The 20,422-nt window shown below is 34.4% G+C and overlaps 1 protein-coding gene across 1 annotated transcript in view; it reads right to left on the minus strand.

The window, feature by feature from the left end:
• Nucleotides 1–2,604, minus strand: part of LOC145268627 (regulator of G-protein signaling 1-like) — a 39,309-nt gene extending 36,705 nt beyond the window's left edge. Inside the window, exons 1-2 of the mRNA XM_080124101.1 lie at nucleotides 2,542–2,604; nucleotides 485–651 (exon numbers count right to left, since the gene is read on the minus strand). Coding sequence (XP_079980227.1) covers nucleotides 485–651; nucleotides 2,542–2,596 — 222 coding nt within the window. The 5' untranslated portion in view covers nucleotides 2,597–2,604. The remainder of the gene's footprint in view (nucleotides 1–484; nucleotides 652–2,541) is intronic.
• Nucleotides 2,605–20,422: the final 17,818 nt, after the last annotated feature.

Raw genomic sequence — 20,422 nt, forward strand, 5'->3', positions numbered from 1 at the left:
CCAGCTTTTGACCAGTAACATATCACCTGGTACACATAAGCTTTTGGCCAGGAACATATCACCCGGTACACATTCTTCTTAATAAACCTTTTTTTTGTGTTACATTTTATAAAGTTGTTGTGTTTGTAATTTCAGAAGCTTGTATTGAATTATTTATTTTATTAGGTTGTGTCCTAAAAGCATCTAAACTCTAAATACGTAAATAACGAAGAGAAGAAAAGGAAAAAAAAAACTACAATAATAGTCGTAATAAGGCGAGTAAAGGAATGACGTAAATAAATAAATGACGTAAATAAAGAAAAGTATATGCTAATATCAAAGGTCATCTATTATATATTAAAAAGCAAAAGAGAATTTTATTTCAGGCCAATAAACACAATTAAAAACCATCAATCTAATTATCTAATATTTGTGCGAAAACAGCAGACTAGGCGAGTTATTCTAACGGCCCCTATATTGCAATGGAACGCAAACATTTACTTACGCATCTCCGTGAATTGTTTGTGATATAAGTTTTGAAAATGATGTTGGCTTGTTTTTCCAGTTCCTCTTTGGAAGTGTTTAATCTGTAATTCTCAACGGCCTTCCAGAAATCAATATTTTCATCGCACATCTCCGATTTCAAATATTTCTGGAAAATCTTGAATCCCTCTAAAATGAAAAGAAAGGCAGGAAAAATGCCTTGGTTATAGGAACAATGTGATTCCTTTGTGCAAATAATACACAACATAGCAAAAAATGAATGCAGAAAATGTCAGCCATTTTGATTGTTTTGTAATCAGTTATGCTATGACCGAGATCAGAATAATGTTAATATTTTGACTCGAATGCGATACGGCTTACATTGGATACATAAAAATGTGTGTCGGATATATGGATACTTGTGCAGAATTTTAACCAGATATAACTAATCATCTGACCGGCTTTTTCGCGCCTGGCCTCCATAGGATGGAAATAGGCACACACTTTAATAAAGACTTTTCATATCTATCTGCGTAAGTATACTTTGATAATTAGGTTTCAGTTTGAAGAAATATGGTATAATAAAATTATGGGGTGTTCGTTCGCACCTGACCTCCATAAAATGGAAATATATCACAAAGTTTAACAAGGTTTTTTTAATATAGATCCACAGAATATTGTTATAAGTGTTTCAGTGTGAATAGGTATGGTATAATAAATTATGGGGTTTATCTATTTTATTTTTACTTTCATCATATTTCGCTTTGGTTTTGATACCCTAAAATTCGAAGTTATCTCTTTACAACCCTTCCTTTTCATAACCTATCATACTTTCATAAATCAGAGTCCATTTTCTGTAGGCTGTTTTTGAACCCAGTCAACAACGGGTACTTTTGTTAGTATATATATATATATATATATATATATATATATATATATATATATATATATATATATATATATATATATACACGAGTTGCGTTGCAAAAGTAATGCCTCCTATTTTATTATTCCGCCCAAATAGATCATAGAGGATTGCAAATTGCATTGTTATAATGACTGGACTCATATATTCATAATCTGAAAGTTTTATCTCTCTGTTGCAGATATTTAATGTGTGAGGCTCTAAGAAAACAACCACTGCCATGGACGCCCCTCAGAAGCAGAAATGCGTAATTGAATTCTTGGCAAAAGTGCATTTAAAATGATGGTGACTATGTAGAAAAATAAATTCTATAGCAATAAAAAATCGCTCGTTTCAATGGTATAACTCCTGTCTTTTAAGCACTTCAACGTTTTGAGTTAAAAGGAGGCTTTACGTTGGGAACGTCCCTCATATGATGCGCATGTGCGGTCATCGTTTATCGCAGGCAAAAGTGTATTGAAAATGACAGTAACTATGTAGAAAAATAAATTCTGGAGCACAAAATGTTTTTTGTTTTGATGGTACCACTTCCATGTTCGTCGGTCTTCAACTCATTGAGTTAAAAAGAAATAGAAAACTTTACTTTTGGAACGACTCTCGTAGAACATCTTCTCATAGAATCTTATATATATATATATATATATATATATATATATATATATATATATATATTTACACACACACACACACACACACATATATATTACCATTTTTTATCGCTTATTTAACGATCCGATAATTTCGTAAGACCATACATATTTCTAATCTGTATAGTCTGACGAAATTATCGGATCGTTTACCCGATTCTGAAACATGTGTAACTAAGCAGATAAAAACCGGTGATAAAAATATTCATAGTTTTGCTCTACGATAGTATTGAACACTTTTTCAGGTTTTTAATACTTACCACTTAATTATTAAATATATATTTACACACACACACACAGACACACACACAGACACACACACATACACACAGACGCACACACACATACACACACAGACACACGCACACACACACACACATAGACACACATATATGAAGAATATTAGTAATAAAAGTAATAGCATAGTTTAATCTTGCGACATATTAATACAAAATCTCTATTAGTATAAAATTATAATTTATTAGTAAAAATCAAAAAGAAACTAACCTTCATCTTTGATCAGGAAGTTCAAAGAATGTCGCCAGGCTTTTGGATTCGACATGGTTGGCCACTGACTGTAAATAAAATAATAATTTCCAAGCTTACGCTGATAAAATCTTGGCAAATTCCGAACATCCGTTGAAACTAGAAAAATGGCCAAAATAGTGTGAATTAATTAATTTCGCCTTTGCTTAATGCTTCAGGGAGGGAAAGAGGAGAGAGAGAGAGAGGGAGAGAGAGAGAGAGAGAGAGAGAGAGAGAGAGAGAGAGAGAGAGAGAGAGGAGGGACTATTGGCAGTTCCCTAACCTCGAATTACCTAATCAAAAACTAAAGATAAAAATAACATTTTTAGAAATTAATAAAGACATGGTTACTGGAATCTAACACACACACACACACACACACACACACACACACACACACACACACACACACACACACACACACACACACACACACACACACACACGCACGCACGCACGCACGCACGCACAGAGTCGCACATATATGCAAACATTGTTAAAATAAGAATAAAATTTTTCTACTTAAAAACTTTTACTTTATCAAAAACCAAAGCTCAAACTAGCATTTTCAGAAATTAATAAAGACATGGCACACACACACACACACACACACACACACACACACACACACACACACACACACACACACACACACACACACAGAGGTACATAGATACATACACACACAGTTACACAGATACATACATACACATACGAACACACGCACATATGCAAACATTGTTAAAATAACATAATTTTCCTACCTAGTAAAAACTTTTATTTTTCAATTCAATTTCTGGGGATCTTTTTTATATTGAAATCAAAAGAATTGTTGCATGTTTCATATGTATTACGAACGTTTTCGATTCTTTATCGAATCATCATTAGATGAAAAAAGCAAAGGAACAATGAACTGAAAAAAAGAAACAATAGAATTTCTGAATAGACGCCAAGAAAATGTTCTTATATTTAAAAATGCTGTTACTGGTTTAATACATAAATTTATAATCGTAGGTTGTTGGGTTTTAATGCCGATAACTTCGAATATTTAGAATATTGTTAATGGGTGTTGGAATGTAAGGGCGGTACAGTTATATTTTTGTAGATGTTGGCAAATTCAGCTAGTGTTTAAATGATGCATGATTAGACGGCATTGCTTTCTGATAGGAAAAAATACTATTCAATCAATGTTCCGTCGAGAACAACGATTAAGATGTGGTATTATTTCTGACTCAAGCAATAATTAGCCAAAATGATGATACGCGATTAGCAAAATTATTTGATAGCATATTAAAAAACCGAAATATCGACTATGTCGTCTTTTTAACTATGTTGCTAGGATCGATATATCTGCCGTGCAAGGTTGGAAGTGTTAAAATGTACGCAACGCGAATGTAAGTGTGATGTTTCTCGTATTATTTTAACACTTTTCATATTCTTTAAGGTCTTTGTTGTTTTTGTTAAGAATGGTTTTATTGCATGACTCTTCAAACCATGTTGTATATGGTCTGTATTTGCTCTGTTTTGTAATTGTAATTTCTGGGGAGTTGGATTTTTTTCACATGAAAAAAACAACCTTGTGTCTAACTCTGCCTTCGAAGAGAGACGACCAAATTAAGAAGTAATTAGCCCAAAAGACGATAGGCGATTAGCAAAATTATTTGATAACGTATTTCTAATAAATATCGGATGTATAGCCTTTTTAGCTATGCTGCTAAGATCGATATATCGGCCGTACAGGTTTGGAAGGTTTAAACGCAGTTGAACATAGATTATGTTGAATGCTAAGGCAGCTCAAATTCGATAAAAAAAGTCCTGAATAAAAAACTACAAGCTCGTTTTGTCCCATCATAAATTGAAGTTGCGTGCGATAATAGAGAAGTGTAGAAGGCAGTATATTGGGTATTTTTATGAACATGTGTCATTTAGAAAGCTGTGTTCAAAGTCAATGTTGCATTTGCTTGTAGTCGATAAAACAAATGCGTTGATGATTCAGAGCGATGTTTGCAACTACGTCATCGCAACAAAAATATTTTCGTATTGCTTAAATTCTAATTAATTCGCAATTGTATTTTGAAAGTTCAACCCTCGCTGCGAGCGACACGCAAAATACAATGACGAATTGCTTAGGATTCCTAACCAGTCATGATTGATGGAACGAGAGCATGCTACCTATATTGGTTAAATAAAGGGGTTTGTTCTAAATTCTGTGCGACAGAGAGAGATTCACGAGTTCGATCAGATATGTACTTCTGTCCCGTCATGAAAAAATTGTCGAATCAAGACAAACAAAACCCTAACCCAAACCCCAATAGCAGTGTCCAATCTCTTGAACTCCTAACAATCCAGCTAAGAAGTAAGACCCTGAAGCCTTAATAGGAAGAGAAAGGTTTACAAGACTGCCGTAAAGTAATTGAAACGAAAAAAGTTTTCTCTACTTACCGTTTTTTTTCTTCTGAAAGACCAGGACTTCTCCTCGGACGATGTAATACTGAAAGCCGTGTCAACGAATAAAACCCGTGACAAAAGCGTTGTGTAGTAATTAACCGGATTTGTCACAGTTTGGTGGAAGTGTTTAAAAAAAAACATGTTAAAAAATGTTCCTGAATGTATCTGTCTATTGTTTGTTGATTTTAGAAATAATCGTATCCAAGCAGATTAGGACGAAGGCCAAACAATTGGATTCTTTTAACTTTTTTACACTCCACCAAGGAGCTTATGTATTCAGTTGAGTGATTATCATTTTTTTTGTGTGTATAAAACAGTTTCCCAACCCGGGTTCCGCGGAACCCTGGGATTCCTTAAGAGCTTGTGAAGAGTTCTTTCAAGAGATGCTGATAAATAAGCAGAGATTGAGATTGTTTATTTTTATTTCCAACTTAATTTATTTCTAATAATAATTGAAATACGCATTTCTGTATATATACAGAAATGCGTATTTCAATTATTTTTTTGATGCGAATAAACCGGAAAAAAGGATCCAGTTATGTGTTCGAAAGAGTTGTCAGAAAAATATGTACATTTTTTTTTCAAAATTATCAATAAATTGGAGAAAAGCAATTTTTTTTTTAACCAAACCATAAAAATATTGCTTAGATTATGAAGGCGAAATAAAAAAAGATTGTAAAATATTTTCTGTAGGAGTCTTTTTGGTAAATAACTATAATTGGAATGGTCCCACGAAGGTAAATGGACTGAGAATACATCGCTTGACCAACTGTCTCCAAACTTTAACCCTAAGTTCAGCATGTGGATCGAAAATACCAAAATTTATTTGCAAAATTTGTTGCAGTGGTAAAACATTTATTTGCAAAATATGTTGCGGTGGTAAAAAAATTATTTGCAAAATATGTTGCGGTGGTAAAAATGTGTAAAACTTAAATTCAACTTCGCCTCAAAAAATGGTTCCTGTAATAATCACCTAATTTCACGATTTGTAAACGAAAATCTTTAAAACAGTCTTCGTGTTTTTTTCTCATAAACAAGCTTCTAAAACAATAATATATATATATATATATATATATATATATATATATATATATATATATATATATATATATATATATATATATATGGAAACACTTCAAATGAACTACGAAAATGCTATTTTTACATCTCCAACACATTTGAAAATAATTTCTGAAGAGGACGCTTCACAGAACGTCTGAAACGCGTAAAAACGATTTCAATGATTTAAAAACATTATTGCAATGATCTAAACATAATTCTCAATGAAAAACCAAGACACGAATAATAAAATAATGTTAAAAAATACACATTGTTGGTGACTACCCCCTTATTTAAATATATATATATATATATATATATATATATTATTGTTTTAGAAGATATATATATATATATATATAATTATTTTTACTATAATAATTAAATACCTATATATATATATATATATATATATATATATATATATATATATATATATATATATATATATATATATGAACGTTAAGCCGAGGAGTGTGAACGAAGTACTTTCAGGTAATGTATCATTAGCCATAGCTATTGGTGGTTGAGAAGGTTTCTTGTAATTATTAAAGGAAACAAGCATTGAATGTTGCCATCCATTCTTGTATCCATTCCACTTCAGACTGGAGGACTTCCTCTATGGTTTCCGTCATTGCCTTGGATATGTATCCATTCGTTTTATCCTCGTGCCTGTTATAGAGCGTGGTGTCGTCAGCAAATATACCCATCTGAGCAACAAATTTATCAAAGAGTTTATGAATATCAGGAATAATAAATGTCTAAGGATAGATCTCTGAGGCACGCCCGAATTTTTATCATATTGTTTTGACGCACGACCATATATCTTACATATTAGGCTCCGGGCCGTATTTATCCGAGTTTATATTTCTGTAGTGGAGATGTTTGTGGTGGATGTATATAATGTTGAAGTGTTTTAGTGCCAAGATGTTAATAGTAATCCGAATAATCGAAATACAAAGTCGAGAAAATAGAAATCTAATTCCTTTTTCGGGGATTGGATTAATCAATCGATAAATACAGATATACAGATAAATTAATCAATCGATAAATACAGATATACAGATAAATATGGCAAAAAAAGTTTTCTATTATTTTTGTCAAAGTCGCAGGTGATGAGTTTTAAGACAAATTGATCAGAAAAAAATATGAAGTCAAAGACATCCCTTCAGATCAAGTGCAAAACGCGATTGGATTTATTAATGGAATAGCCTGGGTGCTCGGCGTTGGCCACCGTTGGCCAGCGTTGCCCGAGTGTTTGGAGGTGTGTGTAGAGCAAAAAAAAAAAAAAAAAGAAAAATGGTAGTAGGTAGGAAGACTCGAACCCATACCACGAAGGAAGAAAAGAACGTGAAAAAAGTGACGCCTTTGCTGTTGCGTCCACTGCCAGTCAACCGAAAAGAGTGGATTACTTTCGAAAATATCTGCGAAAAAGGCGACGCCTCCTTGTTGAGGGCGAAGAAATTAATATTTTTGGCCAATTTTTCGATATTTTTCGTCCGAAATTTCGAGGTTTAAAACAATACCGGTACGTCACGTTCCGATGCGTCTGTTAAAAATTTCAGGCATACATACATACATTTAAACAGACAGGTGAGACTTATATTATAAACTAGCCTGGGTGCCTGGCGTTGCCCAGGTGTTTGGAGGTGTGTATTGAGCAAAAAAAAAAAAAAAGTTGTAGTAGACAGGCAGGCTGAAACGCATGATGCGAAAAAGAGTTGCGTGTTAGGGTGTTGGTTGAGCAAAAAAAAAAAAAAAAAAAAGCAGTAGGTAGGCAGGCTCGCACCCGTGCCGCGAAGGAGAAAAATAAAATGAAAATAAAAACCTGACGTGTAAGCTGTTGCGCCCATCGCCAAACCGGAAATAACGTAGGTTTTAATAAAGGCGAGACAATCGAAAAGAGGGGATGACTTTCGAAAGTATCGGGGAAAAAGCGGCCCCCTCCCTATAGATAACTTCCAGTTGAGGGTGACGGAATTTATGTTTTTGGCCAATATTTTGATATTTGTCGTCCGAAAGGTCGTGCTTCAAAATAATACCAATCTCGTGAAAATCTGTCCTGTCTGTCGAAAGTTTTTGCGAGACATACATACATATATTCAAACAGACAGGTGAGATTTTTTATTATAGACTAGCGGGGGTACCCGGCGTTGCCCGGGTGTTTGGATGTGTGTATGTAAGAGGGGGGAACCCTGTTTTAATATTATAAAAAACATGATGTTAAAAAAAATTGAAAAAAACAAAACAAAGCAAAACCGCGAACAAACGTAAAAAAAAGGAAAAAATGGCGTAAAAGAGGAAAAAAAGTTTAAGTAGGAAGAACGGCTCGAACCCGAAGCATCGAGGTTAAGGCGAAAAAAAATGCTTGACACGTTACCTCTACGCCAAAGAGACACAAAATTGAGTACGTATAAAATTGACCTTTTAAAAACACTTGCAGACGCCCTTTTCTACATGTTTGACATAGAAAACGTTGCGGTTAGTTTAAACATAAACTAACCGCAACGTTTTCTAGGTCAAACATGACGTCATTGTCGTAGTAGCAGGAGGAGAGAAAATGAATGAACGATTTTTTCGGCACCCTCCTTGTAGAAAAGGGCCCAGTTTAGGGTGAAGGAATTAATGTTTTTGGTCAATTTTTCGATATTTGTCGGTTGGAGCTTTAAAATGATACCTATCTGGAGAAAATCCGTGGCCCGTGTCAGAAGTTTTTTTTGAGACATGCACCCTCCACACACATTTTCGCTTTTATATATATAGACTAGATTGGGTGCTCGGTGTTGTCCGGGTGTTTGGAGGTGTGTGTTTATAAAAAAAAAGTGGTAGTAGGCAGGCAGGCTCGAACCCGTACTGCGAAGGAGGAAAAGAACATGAATAAAAAAACAAAACGTGACGTCTTTGCTATTACGCCTATTGCCAAACCGGAAGTGACGTAGGTTTTAATTTAGGTTAGACAATCGAGAAGAGGGGATGACTTTCGGAAATATCGGCGAAAAAAAGCGACCCCTCCTTGTAGAAAACTGCCCAGTCGAGAGTGAAGGAATTAATGTTTTTGACCAATTTCTTGTACTTGGCGTCCGAAGGGTCGAGCTTCAAAATGATACCGATCTCGTGAAAATCTGTCGAAAATTTTAGGCAGACATACATACATATATACATACATTTAAGCAGACAGGTGAGATTTATATTATAGATAACCAAGTTGATCTATTGCGCCACGTGTTCTAGATTTGGGAGAATTTATTTTATCAACGTAGATATGAACAAGTGACGACAACTTTATTCTTCGTATTATTTGGATTCTTCAGACTACTGTTTTCATCTTTTTATTTTCACAACGTTTCCAGCAATGTAATCTCCGACATTTTTCAGGCATGTCTTGTTGAACTCAAGAATTTTTCTGTCCGCAAAAACCCGTGGTGTAGTTGACTAAAGTAGTGGTAAAAAAATTAAGTTGTATTTTAAACTATTCTGGAGATTGAAGGTTCAATCCTCAGTGCGGGCGACACTCAAAATTCAATAATCAATTACTTAGGATTTTACCTAGTTGTGACTGACTGAACGAGAGCATGCTATTTTTGTGAATTAAATAAACCGTTCTGTTCGAAATTCCGTGCAGTTCGACAAGATACACCTAAGAAAGGTCAAAGGTTACATCGAACGAAATGTTGTGAAAATATCACTCAAGATTAAAACAGTAGTCGGAAATATCAACATAATCGATCCCTATCTCAAAATTAAAGAAATAAAAAAAAACTTTATTCTTATATTCATTTTTTCTATATATACCTCACCACCTCCTACTAATTTCCCCGACGTGTTCTATCTGTGAAAATATTTTTAATTTGATTTTTTAAAAAAATATTTATAATTTATTATATCTTCATTATACCATATAAAATTAGCTTGTCGGATTTAAAAAAAATCAGACCCAAATAGCATTTAAGCTGACAAATCAAGCGAAATTTCTAACAAGCCAATTCTTATTTGTTATTTTCGTACTCTGCTATTAGCAGAGTAATAACGTACTTCGCTATAATTTATTTAAAACTTACTTAGTTCAGCTCGGACAATTGGTGATATAAAAGGATTTTTAATTATTCATCGAAAATAAGCTAATATGCCATCATTTCAATTAAAGAATGTAATAAGAATTATCTTCTTCACAGCTAAAACTTTTTCTTAATTTTGCAGAAATTAAGAAAAAAAAAACTATATATATAAATAAGTAAAAATAAAATTTTTACTGCATTCCGGGAAACAGCGAGTAAGAACAACTAGTATATATCGCCTCCGTCCAATCTCACGAGACAATGGATACCCCTTGTAAAGGTGGCTGCGTATGTAATAAAGAAAGAAAGGTAACGCGAACAATGCCGAGATAAACAGAGAGCACATACAGCAGTCATTTTAGTACTGGCCAGGTTCAACGTTGTTTAACTCTGGTGATCTAACGAGGACCGGTGTGTCAAATATGATTATACCGTATAGTATATAGTATATAATAAAAAATGTATAGTATATAGTATATAATAAATGTATAGTATATAATAAAAAAATATATAGTATATAGTATATAATAAAAATATTATAGTATATAATAAAAATATTATAGTATATAATAAAAATATTATAGAATATAGTATATAATAAATGTACTTTATCTTATTTGACATATTTATGAGTTATTTATATCATAAAACTCTTTCTGACTGCATCCTAATCAACCAGAAATCGCACGTGTTACAGTTCGATCAACGAGAGTCATCTTCTCATCCACGAGCGATTAAGAAATCAAATAAAGCCTTTGTCGACATATGGGCGGGGTGTGTTTACGTGCTGCTTTTTTATTCTCTGCATCGTCATTTCTTATCATCATCGCCGAGTTTCATGGGTGACTGTGACCGTCTAGAGTTGTCGATTGTCTCATTTTTTTTTACTTGGGCGAAATAAACTTTTCATTCATGGATGAAACGAGAGACATTGCTCAGTTCATCAAGGTTTTGTTGGAGAAAATTCGCTTATAGATGGATAGATAGATGGATAGATAAATAGAGAGAGAGAGAGAGAGAGAGAGAAAGAAAGAGAGAGAGAGATTAAAGTATCTTAATTATCATTTACTTCTTAGTTTATTAACTTGCTCTTAAGAAATGGACGATGCAGCGGACAGAATGTCGAGCTAACCTTCAACTTAGACCATTTCTACATTCTGGAATCATATCACAGTCGTATCAGTTCTCGAAAGAAACTGATTTGAAACCTTTTTTATTTCCTTGCTTGAAAAACGTGACGTCATCATATTCTCACATCGTTCGACAATATGTTTTTTCTAGCCCGTTTAATCTTTTGCCCTCTCCTTGAAATCATGGGTACAATTCCGTTTGGAGCTAGGTTATTCTAACACGTATTAATATGATTTTATTAAAATCCACATACGTAGTCCCCTTGTGTTTCCACTTGTTTCCATATAGAGGGTCTTAAAAAATTCATCTCATATTTAAAAAAAATTAATAACATCAAAACTATATTTCTCACAATAACAAAACCTGTTTTACGCCATTTTCTTTTAATAAGACATAGTTTCCAGACACTTTTGTAATAGCTTTTAACATTGTCGTAGACTCTTGAAAATTCAGTATGTGATTGGATACATCTTATGAGATGACTGACCAATTTATATGATTTCAGATTCAAATGAACAGCTACAGCAGGAATTGGAATACACCCTACTAAAGTTTGATTGTCACAACTGGTGAATTTCAAAAATGCAATCTGGACGTGAGGACATTTAGAAGAACATTATGCAATAAAATTCTGTTTTAAACTTGGGAAATTCCACAGATACGTATGGAATGCTTCAGACGGCTTTTGTGCCCTCTTGCATAAATCGAACATCAGTTTTTGAGTGGCATAAGAGAGTCAAGAAAGGCAGAGAGTCTGCGAATGATGATAAGAGGTGTGGGAGGAAGAACATCAGAGGTGATTGGCGAAGGTTGGCTCCCTCTACCGTGCTAGAAAACTACTTACGCCTGACAGTATCCTATACCTCTATAAGGCCACCATTCGCCCATGTATGGAGTACTGTTGTCACATCTGGGCTGACGCATCTGCTGCTTGTCTCTCGCTCCTGGACAGGGTTCAAAAGAGAGTCGCCAACCTGATAGGTCCTGAACTGTCATCTAGGCTTCAGCCTCTGTCCCATCGACGAGATGTTGCATCCCTCTTCCTGTTCTACAAATACTTTAATGGTGGATGCTCTGACAAACTGCAAACACTTGTACCTGCTCGACGTAACTACCCCCGACAAACCCGACAAGCTACTAAGTCTCATCCCTTTACAGTAGAGATCCTTAGGTGCAAGAAAGCCTTTTATTCCAATAGTTTCTTCCCCAGAACTGCAAGTCTTTGGAACTCCCTTCCGGGACACTGCTTTCTCAACTCGACTGATATGCAGAAGTTCAAGTGTAATGTGAACAAACATCTTTCTACTCATCTCCCTTCATAATGCCCCTGCTAATTAAGTCTCTGATAGTAGCCCCCTGCTTCAAAGTGGCACTGTGCCTTGTTTGGGGTGAAAATTGAATAAAAAAAAAAGAAATAAAGAATTTCATGCATAAAAACCACCATGTGTCTATAGATAAAAAGTGCATATTTTATATCAGTGTAGGAAGTGCACACACAATTTTTCGCAAGAAACTGAAGATTGATAAAATTTGCGCGAATGCACCAGACGACAACGCCATCCTTATCACAGACTATTTGATTAAGATGAGCATCAATACAGTTCCTCAGCATCCCTATAGTCCAGACTTCTATAGAGCCTTCCAGAAGTTGTTAGAACGGTACAACACGTGCATTGCAACCGGATGAGATTACTTCGGAGGGGGGGGGGACTAGAGTTTCATGTGTGTACTATCAATAAAAGTGCCCATACGAAAATGTCTGGAAACTTATGGAAGCCACCTCGTATCTTGGTGTCGGATTGAGCGAAATGGCTCGCTATGATGGCCTGAATGCTCATCAAAGTTGACGCCACCTGATTTCTTATTTTAAGTTTTCATTTATTAAAAAATAATAATAACAGGAAAACTCTGTTACTTTGATTCTTCGGACCACTGTTCTCACCTTAAGTGTTAAGTTCATCACTTTTCGGTCGCTGTAACATCAACCCTTCTTCAGGTGTGTCTTGTCAGATTCAAGAATTTTTCAGTTAAACTTGGGAATCGGTACGGAATTTCGAACGGACCCCCTCGTTGCGTTGGTCATCACTTATTAAATGTAAAGTAATTCGCAAGTGTATTTTTGAATGCTGCATGGGGTGAGGATTGAAACTTCAATCTCTTGAATTGTATCAAGTACTTTAATCAGTTACACCACTCGTCCTTGCAGACAATTGCAAAAAACGTTATGAAAATGAAGATGAGAACAGAAGTTCAAAGAATTAAAAAATACGAATAATCGAAAAAATAAAAAACATTAAAACTCCATTTCTGATAATAACAAAATTTATGCACAAAAGAAATAAAATTAAAATTTTTTTTTTATTGCATTACTTAATCATTTTTATTTGACGGGATTTTGTTTTGATATTGCCTGGGTGTTGGAGAATGCCCGTTTTGATGGGCTCCAGGCTCATCGAAATTATCGCCTTCTGATTTTTTTTGTGGAATTTCTTAAAAAGTGAAGTTTGCAAAAAAAAAAAAAAAAAAAAAAAAAATTGATGAATTATTCGTATTTGTGGAGAATAAATTCAAGAATGAATCCAAAAGTTTAGAATTCGCGATACAATTATTTTTCATCCGTTTGCTGAAATGTGCGGCAAGACATTCAGTTAAATGATATTCATTTATATATATATATATATATATATATATATATATATATATATATATATATATATATATATATATATATATATATATAAATAAAATAAAAATACCATCGATGGTTGACGTTATGTTGTTTTGAAAAAAGAAAAACCGAATGAATTTATAAAATGATCAACGTTTCGTCCCTATTGCAGAGGACATCTTCAGGATATTATTTGCATTTTTTCTTTTAATATCCTGAAGATATCTGCTGCAATAGGGACGAAACGTTGATCATTTCATAAATTCATTCGGTTTTTCTTTTTTCAAAACAACATATATATATATATATATATATATATATATATATATAATTATATGAGAATTAAAATAAAGTTTACAAAGACAATCTAAAATAGCAAACATAAAATATATTATAAATATTAAAGACTTAATATTTATAAAGTAATCCTAACCAGATCAGAAATAAAACCAAATAGGAAATAGAGGTTATGTGTGTGTTTGTGTGTGCATATGTATATATATATATATATATATATATATATATATATATATATATATATATATATATATATATATATATACGTGTTTGTGGGAAAGAACCCCAGCAAATTACCTGATTACAAAGAAAAAATATTTAATATAAAAGCGTAATATTTATTTTAAAATTTTACAAAAAACATTCGTACAGCAGCCGCACGGTTTTTTTTTTTAGCTTGTAATATATTTATTTCATTGTTTTTTAATGAAGTTATTTTTATGAAGTTTTTTTCTTATTTTAATTCCAAGTTGTAGTTTTGCTTATTAAACAACTATTGGTTCTTATACAAAAATTGCCACAGCAATGGGTTAGGAAAAATAAATAAAATAACACAAAAATTAATAACAATTAAATAAAATACAATTATTGTTATGTCGTGGAACAACAGTGAAAATAAGAACAATCAAGTCGAGGTTCGGTTAAGGAACAAGTGTGTTAACAATAACGTACAAAGATAGGAAAGCGTGTATATCTGCTGAGTACTCGGCTAGCAGTTGAAGTGCAGTCGCATCTCTCTCACCGGTGTTGGAATTACTAGCGCTATTTATAGTGCTAATCGGTGTAAATTCCTCTGTTTAAGGAAGGCCGGTATAACACCCCCCTTTGAAAATATCCCGTCTGGGATTAATAACGTTTTTGTTTTTAGTTCACTCTAATCAATTCTGTTGATTTTCGTTTTCTGTTTGATCTTCTGTTCTCCGGAGCTGTCTCTGGTTTGGCCACCTGAAAAGTATCAAACACTGTGTCCATGATGTCATCCTCGGGCGATCTGGTCACCTCACTGTTCGAGTATCTTTTCCGAATTTGGTTAGTGTGACGTTTGTGCACGAACTCTGGTCCCTTAATCATGTAGACCATGTTGCCTATTTGTTTCTCAACAATGCCGGACTCCCAGAAAGTCTTATTGTTTTTGTGAATCTTGTAGAAGACTCTTTCGCCAACTTTATACCGTTTTTTTGTTATCGTTTTTTTGAGGTTTGGCCTATCCTGGTTTGGTAACAACTTGTGAAAAATCGATCTAATCTTGCGTCCGAACATAACCTCAGCAGGCGTCTTCGACATTTCGATGTTTCCATTCGAAGTGACTCTGTAGACTTGTAAAAACTGTTGGACTGACTTATCCGTCGGCGACCCACTAGCTTTTTTCAGCGCTCTCTGAAATGTGTCAACGAATTTCTCTGCTTGTCCATTACTTCTTGGGTAGTATGGCGGAATGGTTATAGGCTCGATTAGATGATCCTCGCAAAAATGTTTAAATTCGGTAGACATAAATTGCGTTCCATTGTCTGTAACAATGCAGTCTACTACTCCAAACCTAGTGAATAGTTCATACAGGAAGTTGATAGTTACCTCGGATGTGGGATTCTTACATTTTAATACTTCCGGCAATTTAGATAGGCTGTCTACAACAATGAGATAGTAGAACCCATCTAGCTGCCTTGCAAATCTAAATGAATCATAGACCAAGGTCGGTCCGGTTTTGCCCACGATCCGAATTGAGTCGGAGGAGCTTTCATAGCTAATGCGCATCCTCTACACTCCCCGATTTTTCCTTCTATATCCTTATCCGTGTTTGGCCAATAAACGAAAGAGCGCATAGGGCTTTTCATTCTTGATATACCTGGATGTCCTACATGGAATTCCTTGATCATTCTTTTCTGTAATATCGCAGGAATTACGTCCCTGTCGCTACATAACAGGACGTTATCGCAAATTGAATAAATTTCTTCATCCAGTTCGTTATTGTTGATTCTTATTTTCGTGCATATAATAAAATCGCCCACCTCTTCCTTACTCTTAATCTCATCAAGGGTTACTGGAAATTCTCTTATTGTGTCACATAACGTATTTTTTTTTACTTCAACTTCCGCTTGAATGGCTGCTATTACCATATCCTCCAATGGTTCTGTCTGCTTAGGTATTAACCTTGATAACCCGTCTGCATGACCAAATTTTTTAGATGGTACATACTCCATTTGAAAATTGTAATTCAGAAATATGGTACTCCATCTTTAGAGTCTATTCGCCGTATGTTGTAACAGAAATTGTCTACCGTGCAGGAAACGATGACATTTCTTTACCGCGAATATAATGCTTAGCGCCTCTTTTTCAATTTGTGAGTAGTTCTTTTCGGCTGGCAAAAGTGATCGGGATGAATGTGCTATGCATTTCACTTTTCCATCATCCATTTTGTGTAAAATGCATGCTCCTATGCCATGGGAGCTCGCATCGCTCGCAATTATAATTTCACGCTTGGGATTATAATGTGCCAGAAACAAGTCAGGCGTTAAAGTCTCTTTAATTTCTCGAAATGCTTCTTTTTCTTTTTGGTCTTTCCTTAACAGTTCATTTAAAGGCGACCTTAGTTTATACATACTTGGCGCAAACACATTGTAGTAATTTGCAAAACCTAAGAAACTTTGTAAAGACGCAATATTTTCTGAAGCAGGCATATTCTTTATTGCACTCGATCTGTCTGCATCCGGCCTTCTTTCATGTTTATCGATGATTTGCCCCAAGTATTTTATTTTCTCCATGAAAAATGTACATTTTTCCTGTTTTACTTCAAATCCATAATCCTGGATCCTTTTGAATACTTGGTTTACATAAGTTTTGTGTTGTTCTTTGCTAGTGCTTTTCATTAACACATCGTCCAGGTACCCTACTGCGAAATCCAACCCATTTAACATAATGTCCATAATTTGTTGAAAAATCGCAGGGGTGACTTTGACCCCAAAAGGAAGTCTGTTAAACTTGTACAATCCCTTATGGGTATTAATACATAGCAGCTTTGAGCACTCCTCATCGACTGGAACTTGTAAGTACGCGCCACTGAGGTCGATTTTAGAAAAATGTTTCCCCCCACTCAGTTTCGCAAATATCTCTTCAGGGCTCGGAACAGGATAATGGTGATTTTGTAATGCCCTGTTCAAGCCTGTCACGAAGTTGGCGCAAACCCGAATCTCCTAACTCTTCTTTTTGATGTAAACCGTTGATGTAGCCCACTCACTGAGATCAATTTTTCCGATGATACCCATGTTTTCGAGTCTTTCTAATTCACCGCCTATCTGTTATATAGCGGCGTATGGAACATTTCTTTTCTTTCTGAACACTGGCTGTTCATTTACTTTTACGTCAAATTTTGCTACCGTTTTTGTACACCTTCCCAAACCGCCTGAAAATACGTCTGGGAAATTCTCTTTTAACTCCCTCTTAGGTTTTTCTGTCTCCACATTCGAATCCTCAACCTTTTGGCAAAATTAGCTTAAAGGCAGATCCCATAGTCTAAACTTTTCGAACAGATCAGTTCCAAAGAGGTTGTTTGATTTTCGCATGACAAAAATTCTTGCTTTTTTGGCCCTGTTCTGGAAAAAAAAAATCGTCAATAATTCTCCTTCTCGCCGTTTTATGTGATTTAATCATAGTGGGTCTCCCAAACCTCTTCCATGTCTGTACATTAATAATGGAAATGTCAGACCCACTATCAAGCTGTAGCCTTACTTTGTTTTGAAACATTTTGACCTGTACATATTTCCGGATATTTTGTTCCTCAGGTTCAATTTTCGTAAGTTTAATGGATGTTTTTCTACCAGATTTTTTTCTACAATGCGATGCTTTATGCCCTTTTTTGTGGCAGTTGTCACATTGTTTGAATTTGTAGGGACACTCATTGTACCAATGTTTATTTCCACACCTCCAACATGGTCCAGGTGGATCTTTTCCCTGTTTCTTTCTCTGGTTATTTTTTGAAGTCGAATTTTTCTTTTGATGGATCATTTTCATATGCGACACTCCGCTTTCCTCTATGTCACGACTGTCTTGTTTCAACGCAATAAACCGTTCAGTCTTCCGCTAAGTTTTTGTAGTTTTAAATTCGGTTCATTCTCGAGTTTATTTAAAACACGGCGCCTGATTTCAGCGTCTTTATTGAAGATCAGCCCTTGCACAAATATTAAACATTTAAAATTATCTGATGATAATTCCTCCAGTTTAAAATCGTCGCAATGCTTTTTTTACTATACTTGCATAAGTAGTGTAGTCGTCTTCCTTTCTTCTAGTAACATTCATACATTTATATCGCCTATGGAAAAGAGACGTTTTTGCAGAAAACAAGTCTGTAAGTAGCGTAACTGTTTCTTGGAAGCTCAACTCACTGGTCTTTTTGGGGAGAATAAAATTCACGAACTTTGTATGCTCGACTGTTCCCAATTTCCTTAATAAAAGCCTAACTTTTTTCGCATCTGACCAGATACCACAATCCGATATAAAAAATATCCTCATATCGTCTATAGTACTGCACGAAAGTGACATCGTCTTCTGGATTATAATTGAAATTTTTAATAGCGGCCCACACAGCTGTTTGAGAGAATGCGTTATGATTATCGTCCGCTTTAGTTAACGGTGTCGCCTCCAGAATTTTTCTTTGTTCCTTTGTGTTTTCATCAATATTTCCTCGAAGCGTTTCTGTTGTTGAGGCCTTTTTTTCTTTAAATGCTTGTTTAAATCTCTCTTCTCTTTCTACTTGTTGAATTTGCTGCTTTTGCAACGCGAGATTTTACTCTGCTTAGAATTGGAACAATTCCAACAGTGAATCTTTGAATTTCGCATCCATCATACGAATTCAATTTACAATTTACGCTTGTATTAAAGAAATATTCCTTAGTAAAAAAAAATCAACCAAGTGTTCTTTCCCAATTCTTTTGTTTGAAGAACAACAGTTTAGCAGTCCTTTTGTAACTTAATTGTTGAACGCTATATTTCTAGTCTTACCAGAAACAATCCAGCGAAATAACATTTGTTTAACATTTTTTTTTATTTGCACGCGTTTTTACGTAGCAAAAATGAAATCCGTCACTTTAAATATCCGACGAATTCGTATGGAAAACTTTTAGTTTATTTTTTTTTACCCTCTTTGCCTTTTGCAAAAAAATGATTTGATTCTTTACTTGTTTGCTAAGCACAAATGACGTACGCGAATAATTATTTTTCACGGTCTGTCTTTTTTTCTCTTGACAAAGTCAAGCGTGTTTTTTTTTCAAATCTCAGATGTTATCGAAATAACGATAAGCTTACACGATATTTGCTAGTTGGTTTTGGACATTTAATTTTGCAGAAAAAATTCTTACCGTAGGAAAAATGGCTTCTGGTGAAGAAAAACTGAACCCTATTCCCTTTCTAAAACACTTGGTAAGTGTGTTCAATTATTAAATGATTGACAACATTCGCATTTTTCGCTGTAGATTTTGGTAGCAAGTTTTTTCCCGTCGCCAAATTACTATTGTAGTAATTAATTCGCTGTTAATCCTTGCGTATCCAAATATCTGTTGAAATGACGAAGGTGTTCTGCCGTAAAGATTTTACGAATCTTTATTCCAATCACTTTTGGTGATTCTCTGCAGTGACAGTCGTTTCGATTCCTTGTCGCCAATCTCTTGTGTCGTGGAACAACAGTGAAAATAAGACCAATCAAGTCGAAGTTCGGTTAAGGAACAAGTGTATTAGCAATAATGTACAAAGATAGGAAAGCGTGTATATCTGCTGGGCACTCGGCTAGCAGTTGAAGTGCAGTCAAATCTCTCTCACCGGTGTTGGAATTACTAGCGCTATTTATAGTGCTAATCGGTGTAAATTCCTCTGTTCGAGGAAGGCCGGTATAACAATTATATATATGTAAGGGAATACGGAATTACGTTAGTTTTAAAAATGTTCAAAATTTAAAATTTTTAAAATAAATAAATAAATACATCTAAAAATAAATTCATTAAATTTTTGAATATATTCTTAGAATATAAAATTAATAAATAGAATTTTTCAAGAAAAGTCTGTAATCTGTATAGGATTAAACCAAAATATAAAAAAAACAACAACATGCTACAGGTGTATGGCTGTGTATATATAAAAGTTAAAAAATTATTTTGTGTACACATGACTAAATATTTTTTTAAAAATGCAGGAGGAATATCCTTTATATATATACGGTATA

This window comes from Euprymna scolopes, chromosome 44, assembly GCF_053919585.1.
Source record: "Euprymna scolopes isolate OS-2025 chromosome 44, ASM5391958v1, whole genome shotgun sequence".
NCBI lineage: Eukaryota > Metazoa > Mollusca > Cephalopoda > Sepiida > Sepiolidae > Euprymna > Euprymna scolopes.